The 11,025-nt window shown below is 50.0% G+C and overlaps 1 protein-coding gene across 2 annotated transcripts; it reads left to right on the forward strand.

The window, feature by feature from the left end:
• Positions 1-4,609: 4,609 nt before the first annotated feature.
• Ffar2 (free fatty acid receptor 2) lies at positions 4,610-6,878 on the forward strand. 2 transcript variants are annotated; one of them, XM_021166634.3, is made up of 2 exons: positions 4,610-5,050; positions 5,440-6,878. In XM_021166634.3, the coding sequence occupies exon 2, from the start codon at positions 5,616-5,618 to the stop codon at positions 6,606-6,608; it is 993 nt and encodes a 330-aa protein (XP_021022293.1). In that variant the 5' UTR covers positions 4,610-5,050; positions 5,440-5,615; the 3' UTR covers positions 6,609-6,878. The 2 variants fall into 2 exon arrangements, with proteins under 2 accessions (XP_021022293.1, XP_085698065.1); XM_085841939.1 differs by having other exon boundaries at positions 5,615-6,878.
• The last annotated feature ends 4,147 nt before the right edge of the window (positions 6,879-11,025 follow it).

An 11,025-nucleotide genomic window follows, 5' to 3' on the forward strand; every position in this document is an offset into this window, starting at 1 on the left:
CTTCTGGCCCAGATATTTTCTTGACAAGAAGTCTGTGGCATTCATTCAAATCCAGAGATGTGAACAGCTATAGAAAAAAATAGAAGCAAGACAGATGGGAAACCCAAATGTGCTGTCAGTCAAAAGATACAGGGAAGGGGGGAGAGATGGCTCTGGAAAGTTGACCTCTGACCTCCACAGGCACACTGGAACATTCCCTCCATGGCCCTTTCTCCTTATAGGGTCTGTAAGCAGTTAAGACTGCTTAGTTGAGAGTTACTCTTAGACAAGCCAGTCTGCACATAAGGCTCTGAGACAAGCTGCACTAGGTTGAAGAGGCTCAGACCAAGCATCCTGGAAGAAGCAGGGACCAGCTGTGGTGGTTGAATGGGAATGGTTCATATATTTAAATGTTTAGCCATCAGGAATTGGCGTTATTTGAGAAGGATTTTGAGAAGGGTTCGTAGGTGTGGCCTTGTTGGAGTAGGTATATCTTTGCTGGAGGAAGTATGTCTCTGGGAAGTGGGCTTTGAAGTTTCAGAAGCCAGGCCCAGTATTTCTCTCTGTTTGTGGATCACAGTGTAGCTCTCAACTACTTTGGTCCATCATAAGTTCCCTACTTGGGGTTCACATCTCCCCAGGAATAGTGTCGCACAGCTTAAGTGCACAGCCACTTTCTGTTATACAACATATTTGAAGCCAGCTTTGGCTACAAGAAACCCTGCTTTAAAAAAAAAAAAAAAGTGTGACGCATTTAATCCCAGGGAGGCAGATCTCTTGAGTCTGAAGCCAGCCTGGTCTACAGAGTGAGTTCCAGAACAGCCAGGGCTACACAGAGAAACCCTGTCTCGAAAAAAAAACAAAAATAAAATAAAATAAAATAAAACCAAGAACCAGATGGTTCATGCCTTTAACTCAGGAGACAGAATAAAGCTGATCTCAAGTTCAAGGCCAACCTGGTCTACAGAGTGAAGTCCAGGACAGCTAACAATAAGCAGAAAAAATGCTGTCTTAAAAACAAAACAAAACAACAACAAAAATTTTTAAAAGAAAGGAAGAGAGAACCAGCACTTGGATTTCTGGGAGCCATCAGTGAGCGCTGTGAGGGCAGTGTCCTGAGGAAGCAGAGTGGGCAGGTCTCCTCTGAGGAAAGCCTTGTCACCCCAGCACTGGGGCCACCGAGCTAGAAGGGTCAACCTGTTACGTGATGGGGAGGGTAGTGTCAGGGGAGACCTAACGGGTGGTTGTTCATGATTATGACAAGTGCCCTTTGACCTTCCCTTGGATGGACTGTCGAAAGCCCTCTGGCGCGGTTAGTTTTATGTCAACTTAACACAAGCTAGAGTCATTTGGGAAGAGGGGGAATCTCAATTGAGAAAATGCCTCCATCAGATTGAATCGCAGGCAATTCTACATTTTTTTCAATTAATAATTAGTATGGAAGTGCCAAGCCCGCTGTGTGTGGCGCCACCCTTTGGCTGGTGGCTCTGGGTTGGGTAATTAAGCCTATTGAGCAAACTTTGAGGTACCGCTAGTGAGCAAGTTCCTCCACAGTGTCTGCTTCGGTTTCTGCCCTGAGTTCCAGGCCTGCCTTTCCTCAATGGTAGACAGTTGAACATAAAATGGCATAAGCCCTTTTCTCTCCAACTTGCTTTTGGACATGGTGTTTTAGCTTTATTAATAGAAACCCTATCAAATCCCCTGATGTCATTCTTGGGGACTACCTGTCAGGTATCAGTGTCGGCACAGAGCACGGGCTGTGAGCAGTAACGGAGATGGTGAGGCTGCCTGACCTGCCTCACAGCCATGCTCACAGGGACCCATGGAGACTGGGCAGCCAGAGGTTTGCAAGGTTCCTGGTCACGTGGGAAGGATCCGTCTTTGTGAGATTAAGCAAACAAAGAAATGAGTTGATTCAGGGACATAGCACCGGCGGGTGCTCCTGCTGTCGCTCTGATTCCCGTGGGAACTCTGGCCATGTAGCCGATGAAAGGAAGAGGTGGCCGAGAGAAGGAGGGAGTCGGAGCAGGCAGCGGACAGATGCGGGTTAGGGAGTGTGACATGTGGAACATCCCAGGAACACAGATGTGATGGCTGGAGCTCCAGCTTCATTTTGGTTGGACCGTGAAGACATGGGCTGCCCTGGGACTCGTCGAGGAACTTTGAAAATCATCCGACTCAAGAGACAGGGTCATGCTATGTAGCCCAGGCCGGCTGCAAACTCGGGATGCTTCAGCCTGCACTCCTAAGTGCTGGGATTACAGGTGTGTGCCATAATGCTTCACGTCTACTGCCCCCTTCCCAGGCATCTGGAGACCCCAGCCCAGGGCAACATCTCTGACCCTATCTTGCCTCCACTGCTTTGACACCTGCCTCTGTGGGCCTGGGCTCGTGCCTGGACCAGCACTGAAGCACACAGCAAGTTCACATCCTGCCACCACCTGCTATGTGGGCATTATCGCTTTGATTTTGGAGCCCCAGACCCCTATATTACACTGTTGTGGATGATTGGATGCCTATATTATGAAATAGTGTCATGTCTCAATTCTGCCCAATTACAGCAGCTAGGGTGCCACCTAACACAATGATGGGTCTAATTGTGTGTCTCAGAGGCAACGCTGACAGCTGTTTTAGGCCTTGATTTAAATCTCATGCCAGGAAGGACTCCTAGGGCCATAGAACCCGAGGTCCATGCGGTTGTTGGCTCTGCCTTGTGTGCTGAGGGCTTCCTCTGTAAATTCCATGAGCCTGACAAGTGATGTCTTGCTATAGGTGACACAGTATTGCCACAGAGGGAAGCACAAGGGGACAGGCAGAAAACAAGGGACTGTTCTGCTTCTCCAGCCTGGCTTTCCAATAAGCTTCTACTCTGAGGTTAAATCTAAGTTTTCATGAATATTTATTTAAAAAATCATGAACACAAAACCACACTAGCAAGGAACAGCAGGTTTCTTCCTTAGTTCTCCTGTATGGTGTGAATCTGAAATGTCTCCTGCAGGCTCCTGTTTTTACTGCTGGGTCCCCAGCTGCCTGAGGACTATTTTGAAAGCTATGGAGATTTTAGAAGGTTGGGCCTGGCTAGTATAAGTAGGTTACTAGGGGAAGGCCTTTGAAAGTTTTAAACAACCCCCTCTGGTCTGAGAACAGTGAGGGGCCGGGGGCGTGGCTCAGTGGTAGAGCCCCTGCCTAGAATCCCCCAGTGAGGGGGCTGGGGTGTGGCTAGAATTCAAATGACCTTAGAACCCATCTCTAATTCTAGAAAAAGAAAAACAAAAGGGAGGGACAGAGGGAGAAAGGAAGAATGGGGAAGGAGTGGAGAAGGCAACATGTTCTTGCCCTTGTTTTCTCATGTATGTGTTTTGGGGGATTTTTCTTTAATATATGTAAGTGTTTTGTCTGCATACAGCATGTATGATCAGTGTTCATGGAGGTCAGAAGAGACCGTCCAATCTCCTGAAACTGGAGTTACAGACATTGTGAGCCGCCATGCCATGTGGATGCTGGGAACTGAACTCAGGTCCTCTGCAAGAGCAACCAATGCTCCTAACCACTGAGACATCTCTCCAGCCCTGTGGAGGCCTTGGGAAGACTGGCTAACTCATAGGTAACTAAACAGGTCAGAGGAGAGGAGAGGACATAGAGAAACCAAGGGGTGGGAGAGAAGAGGAGGAGGAAGGGGAGGATGCAGAGCATGCAGCTCTTCTGAGAGCAGCCACAGGGGACCCCTTACAGAGAGTGAGCCTCCCTGCCTGTCATCTGTAGCCTAGCTGGCCTTAGCCTGTTGAGTAGTTAGGATCCAGGCCTATGGCCCCACTCCTAACTTTCACCTTTTAGGAAGGTGCCGGAGGCTTGGGGGGAGCACCAGGGGCCCTGACCCTGATGCCTCATGCCTTCAGCCTCACTGGATGGCCCTGGATGTGCAGTGCAGTTAGGATTCCCATGCTCGCTTGCAGAAGGAAAGGAAAGTTCATAAAATCTGATCTGACCCAAAGTTCCCAGTGCAGAGACTTGGATGGCAGCCCGCAGAAGGCCAACTGTGCACCAAAAACAAGACACAAGCTAGGGAAAGCCGGTCTGTCTCAACTTCAAGGCCGAAGGAAACTTGGAGTGGACACCAGGAGACCACAAAGAAGTTAGACAAGGGAGGAATCACAGGAAACGGGAAGCCTCATTCTGAGAATGAAATTGACCTTCTAGACATTGCTCTGAAGAAGCCAATCAGAAGACAGAAAAGAATCTGACAGGGGTAGGGGGTGAGGGTGGGAGCGGGTGGAGAGGCAGGTGGGAGGATAGGAGGGGGGCAGTGTCTCAGGGTTTGGGGGCAGGGAGACAGGAAGTAGGGTCAGAAAAATCTGTCGAAATCGGAATAGAACAGATCTCCAGGGAGAGGACAGAGCCGCAGCACCCACCCCCACCCCCCAACGCCACCCCCTCCCCCACTTTGGGTTTGAGAGGAAATACTGCTCAGTTACTGACCTGCCTCTTTCTCTCTGGTCATGTGACCCATGCTAGTATAAGATCTTCCCACCAACCAAGTTCCTTATGATTTTCGGCTCCCCCTCCTTTTTCTGTATGAAATTGGCTGCAATAATTGCTAAAACTCCTCTTGCACCAGGAACCCCCAAGAAACCTTCGCTCTGAAACCAGGCAAGGCAAGCCAGTGTGGTGTGTGCACGCAGGGGAGAGAGGATCTGAGAGGCAGCTGTGGGGTGAGGAGGAGGCTGCAGGATGTCTGTCAGAACACAGACCCAGAGGCTGAGGGTGGAGGTGGGTGTGAGGAACCATAGACCTTGAAATGAAAAGGACCGGGAGAGAGTGACTGTTTGTTTGTAGCAAGAGTTACTAACCAAGTGGAAACAAAGTCACCTCCTGTAGAGGAGGAGTCCTGTATACAGTCAAAGCACCAAGCTTAAGCCAGCCACCTGTGCTCTCTGGGCTGTGTATCTAAAATTTGGAGGTTTGGGGGGACAAGCAAGGAACTGGCTACCCTAGCTCCCCGGTTTTGGTAGGTTCCACAGCACTGGACCAGAGGAGAACCAGGTAGAAGAAACCCCTGAACTTGCCAAAGGAGGTAAGCTAACAGGTTGGGAGGCTGGGGAGGTGGCAGGGGGTGGGCGCCTGAAGCTGAGGAGAGCCAGGGTTAGCAGGGTTGGCTTGCCTTCTGGAAGTTCCCTTTTGCTCCCGAGACACACACCTCCCTGATCTCTCCCAGCTTCTATGGCTGCCTTCCCCTCTCTCCCACCAGGCTTTAGCCCCCAGCCGCAGCCAGCAGCAAGGAAGGGAACCGATCACAGCTACTTCCTATTACCTGTGAGGCTACAGAGGAAAGGGGCCCTAGAAAGCAGAGGGGAAATTCCCGTGGGAAGTCAACTTGGTCTCCCCCAGAGACACAGGATGGCAAATGTAATAACTGCAGCTTAATATCCCGCCCAAGGCTAAGTCAATAATTGCTCTGGGCAGTTCTGGCAGGTGGCTTGAGCAAGCGGTGGTGAAGAGCAGACAGCTTTGGACTGAGGACAGGAGAGAACCAGAGAGGATGTGAGCAGTCAGAACTCTGCGGAAAGAGGGTCTGCAGGCTGTGTGCACTGCAGGTGGGGAGCTCTTGACCCTACACCTTTCCCCCCACATCTTCCAGAATGACCCCAGACTGGCACAGTTCCTTGATCCTCACGGCCTACATTCTCATCTTTCTTACTGGGCTCCCTGCCAACCTGCTGGCCCTGCGGGCCTTCATGGGCCGGGTTCGCCAGCCTCAGCCTGCCCCTGTGCACATCCTCCTGCTTAATCTGACCCTGGCGGACTTGCTCCTGTTGCTGCTGCTGCCCTTCCGGATCGTGGAAGCAGCATCCAACTTCCGCTGGTACCTACCAAAGATCGTGTGCGCGCTCACGGGCTTCGGCTTCTACAGCAGCATCTACTGCAGCACGTGGCTGCTGGCCGGCATCAGCATGGAACGCTACCTGGGAGTGGCCTTCCCGGTGCAGTACAAGCTATCCCGCCGGCCACTGTATGGAGTGATCGCTGCTCTGGTGGCCTGGATCATGTCCTTTGGCCACTGCACCATCGTCATCATCGTTCAGTACCTGAACTCAACCGAGCAGGTGGGCACTGAGAACCAAATAACCTGCTACGAGAACTTCACCCAAGAGCAGCTGGATGTGGTACTGCCCGTACGACTGGAGCTGTGCCTGGTCCTGTTTTTCGTTCCCATGGCAGTCACCATCTTCTGTTATTGGCGCTTCGTGTGGATCATGCTCACGCAGCCCCACGTTGGGGCTCAGAGGCGACGCCGGGCGGTGGGCCTGGCTGTGGTGACGCTTCTTAATTTCCTGGTGTGCTTTGGACCCTACAACATGTCCCACCTGGTGGGGTTCTACCTGAGGCAGAGCCCCTCGTGGAGGGTGGAGGCTGTGGTGTTCAGCTCCCTCAATGCCAGCCTGGATCCATTATTGTTCTACTTCTCCTCCTCCGTGGTGCGCAGAGCTTTTGGGAAAGGTTTGCTACTGCTCCGCAATCCTGCCTCCTCTATGCTGGGCAGGGGAGCCAAAGAGACAGTGGAGGGGACCAAGATGGACAGGGGTGGAAGCCAAGCAGAAGGGGTACAGAGTTCTGACTTTGTCACCGAGTAGAGAGTCCCCCGGATCTTCCCGAGCATCTGGGTCACCCAGAAGTTGGTCTGGTTAGCAGAGCTCCTGAGACTTGGTAAAAGATAAAAGATTTAGAAAGAAAGAAAGAAAGAAAGAAAGAAAGAAAGAAAGAAAGAAAGAAAGAAAGAAAGAAAGAAAGAAAGAAAGAAAGGCACCCACACACACACCCATCTGCACTGCCCTCTCAGCTCAGCAGAACCACTTGACTGAATTTTCCTGCCCAGAGAAGAATAGCTCCAGGATACAAGAAGGAATGGCTACACCCCTACACTGTATTTTCACAGTGGGGTCAGGGGCTCAGAAGCAAGGTGACTAATAGGAGTGCAGTAATAAAAGTAATTTTTTCCTCAAGCTTGGAAATGCCACCTAGAGACAGTGATCTGGCTGGTGATGCTGGAAGGAAGCCAATGGAAAAGATGGGGGGAGATGGTGGGAAGAAGAGGAATGCCGGGAAAGCTCTAAGCCACAGCCTTGCGGGCAGGGGCTGAGGGCGGGCAACACACAGGGCTCCCATCTCTGGCGATCTTGGCCTTTCTATATCCGATTGAGCTGTCCTTTGTACATGTGCTCTGCTGATTTTCATATTTCGGTCTTGTCTCCACTGTTATGCTGGGATCTGGGTCACATGTTTATCCTCTGTGTCACCAGTCACTGGGTCTAGGAGATGTCTTGGTACCCGTCTGCCTGACATTGACAATGACCTGAGTGGAAGGATTAAAAAGAAGATCTGGTTTGGCAGGTAAAAATAAAGATTATGAAAGTCTGAAGCAAATGTTCACAGGTTTTGGCACATACCTTCAAATGACAATACTGTGAGGGCCAAGGAGGTGAGGGCGCTGATAAGGTCCTGTTGGATATGGGTGAGTCCCACCTGGGACTGCTGATCCACCAGGCAGCTTTGAACCTGTTGCTTCCTGCTCAGAACCCACAACTCTCTTGTATCAAGTCTCTCCAGAATGCAGATCACTGCAGTGTGATCTGCAGTGATCACTGCCCTGTGCCCTCTCCCCTTTCTTCATCCACCTGCCTAACTCATTTCCCCTCAAGGAGCCCAGTGACCTTCCTCCCTAAGGCAATTAATTCTCTAACATGCCCAGCACTGCAGAAGTTGAGACAGGAGGATTGTGAGTTTGAAGCCAGCTACGGGCTACACAGGAAGACCCTGTCCCTTTTAAAAGTAAGTTAACTTAAAATCATCAGAGAAGAAAAATTGTTGAGACAGAGTCTTCTGTAAGTGGCTAAGGTTGGCTTTGAGTTCCCCGTGTAGCCAGGAGTGATCTTTAACTCATCCTCCTGCCTCTACCCCGTCCCCAAGGGTAGAATATAGGTACACCACCTTGACTGTCCTGGAAATAATATATTAAACCCAAGGGCCAATGAAATTGGTTCGGCTGGTAAAAGCACTCAGTTGTATAAATCTAATGACCTGATTTTGATTCTTGGAACCCACAATAGGTGGGATGTGGTGGTGTGCACCTATAATCCCAGCTCTGCTGAAGCAATGGGAGGTAGAGACAGGGGCCAAGCTAAGCCTGGGCTACGAACATGGCAGAGACGAGAGATCTACCTACTCTTTACAAAGTGGAAGGAGAAAACAGACTCCAAAGTTGTCCTCTGACCTCCACATTGCATCTCTATGGCACACATACACACAGGCACAAGCGCACACATGCATACACACACAATAAACTAAAAGCGTATTTATTTTTGAGGCAGGGTCTTACTGTGTTGCCTTAGCTAGTCATAAGCTCATTATATAGACCAGGTTGACCTCAGATTTACGGAAACTCACCTATCTCTACCTCTTGAGGGCTGGGGCTAAATCATGACTTGTTAAAAGAAAATAATTTAAAAGCCAAGTATAGGCTGATGTGGCAGGAGAGAAACTCAAGCAATGTTCTAGCTCTCAGTGAGTCTGAGGCATGGTAGCTTGGCAAATGAGCTCATCTGGGAGCGGTCGAAATGGCTGGGTGGGTAAAGGCACTTAACTGCCAAAGCTGACGACCTGAGTTGGATCTCCAGAACCCACAGCGTGGAAGGAGAGAACTGACTTGCACAGGTTGTTTTCTGACCTCCTCCTGTGTCCCGTGGAATGTGTATACACAGTCAAGTGCACATGTAAACATACAAAACCAACCAGCATAAAATAATTTTAAAGCTCATTTGGTTTGGGCAGCATGAAAAGAAAGAATAAAAGTTAAATTGGCAACAGCATAGCACTGTCACTTAGGTCTGATCTGAAGCCTGCTCGGAACTGAGAGGCAATTAATTGTCAGCACAGTAACTCAGGGATTCAAGTGCCGTAAAATCAGATAGGATGCTGAGGGCCAGAACATGGTTCAGAGTGTTAAACACACAAGCTGCACAGATCGGAGTTTGGATCCATAGGGCTCACACTCAAAGGTCAGCTATGTGGTACACAGTTGTAATCCGAACACTCCTGTGCTGTTTCCAGTCAGAGATGGGAAGATGCCCTGGGAGCTCATGAGTGAGCAACTATCCTGCAGATAGGACAGGAGAGAGCTTGCCTGGACAACATGGAAGATGAGAACACACTCATGCTGCCACACGCACTAGGGCACACCCATCTCCTAACATCTCAACGACAAAGGGAGGCACAACCCTGCCAGTGTTCGCGCTGGGGAACCAAGGAGTTTATTGGACTTCCTTACAGAGCTAAATTACAAGGGTGTGGGTACTGCCCACCCCCCCAGCAAGCTGTTCCTGAAAAGTTTTATCCAGCTTACCTACAGTCACATAGATAGAGACTCCTTCTCTTCACCACCACCCCCAACACTCTGCAATATAGTCTGGCCGCTTCCTAACACCTCACTCAATTAAAGCAGGGTTGCATACCACCAGTGGTAGAGAGATGCTGGGTACTCAGGCCAGAGTCCCTCCATGAAGGGTATGGACAGTCAAGAAAGCCAGCTGGGATGACCCTTTGGCCAGGGTGCACAGCTGAACTCCTTAAGGTGGCAGCTGCTTGCCACAGAGGTTTGGCCCTTGTAACATCCAGATCGCTACACACAGAGCAAGTGTGTAGCATCTAAAAGCATGAAAGTTAACAGCACTGGGAGCTCACTGATAATGTGGATAGCATTAACTGCTAGGCACTGGGATAGATAAGGGGCTGGAGAGGGTTTCGGTAAAGATCACCAGGTTAGGAGATCAAATCTGAGGCCACAACCCACAATGCCTGCTCTTTGCACCAGAGTGGTCTAGCTATTTGGCCACGTGGCTGGGACATGATAATACCTGTTTTATGGAAGACGCTGTTCAGCGTGGCCCCACAGGGTAAAGCAAAGAGCATGACAAGAAGTCATGTCTCCAGCAGTTCAAACACATTAACTGCCTCAGGAAGACGGTCACTCCCAATTTCCACGAATGTTGGAGGAAGAGACAGCAAACACACACACACACACACACACACACACACACACACACACACACACACGGACACGGACAGGGACACTGAGTAATCAGACTTCCGATAGGCACTGAGCCAGCTAATTGCTGGACCTCCAGCTCTGCCTGCCTTCCCTGGGTCTTTAGCAACCACATCCACATTTTGCTAACTGTGAACTATGTTTTGTTGCTAGGACAAAACATAAAAAAGGAAGCCTTTGGAAGATGTCTCAGTGGTGAGAGTTCTTGCCGTGCAAGCATGGGGATCTGGGTTCGAATCCCCAGCAGATGCATAACATGCCAGGCATGGCTAAGTGTGCTTGAAGGACAGAGGCAAACCAATCCTGAGAGTTCGTTAGCCAGGCAGTCTAAACAAAATGGTGGACTTCTGGTTCAATGAAGGTCAGTCTCTTGGCAATAAGATGGACAGAGGAGGACACCAAAAGTCTTTCTCTGGCCTCTCTGTGTATACACCACACACACACAGAGCACACACAGCACATACACACACACACACACACACACACACACACACACACACATACACACACTCAGAAAAGAGTTTACTTTGGCACCTGGATTGAGGGAAACAGTCCATCCCAGTGGGGACACAAGGCAGTGGGAGCGTGAAGTGGCTGGTCACATGACATCGATAGTCTGGAAGCAGAGAGAGAGAGAGAGAGAGAGAGATGAATGGTGGAGCTTAGCTAATTCTCTCCATTTTTATTCAGCCCAGGATCCTTCAGACCATGGAATGGTGCTCCTCGCCTCCCCTCCCCAAGTCACAGTGCGTCTTCTGGAAACACAGACACTCCACGTCAAGTTAACAATGAAATCTTACCATCAGTCACACTAACTATGTACAAAAGGGAGTCACTTTGCTCTCAGCGGGGGCCCAAGGAAAATCAAAGAGAGTTAAGTCTGAGATAGTAGGGAGGAGCTGTAGACACTCATTCACAAGGAATTAGCATTCATGATCACTCTCAGTATT

The sequence above is a fragment of the Mus caroli genome, unplaced genomic scaffold (genome assembly GCF_978045245.1).
Source record: "Mus caroli unplaced genomic scaffold, Mus_caroli_1 scaffold_8, whole genome shotgun sequence".
NCBI classification, from domain to species: Eukaryota; Metazoa; Chordata; class Mammalia; order Rodentia; family Muridae; genus Mus; species Mus caroli.

What these genes read in the sequence shown, in the direction of transcription:
- Ffar2 (XM_021166634.3), top strand. Translation starts at nt 5,616, where the DNA reads ATGACCCCAGACTGGCACAGTTCCTTGATCCTCACGGCCTACATTCTC.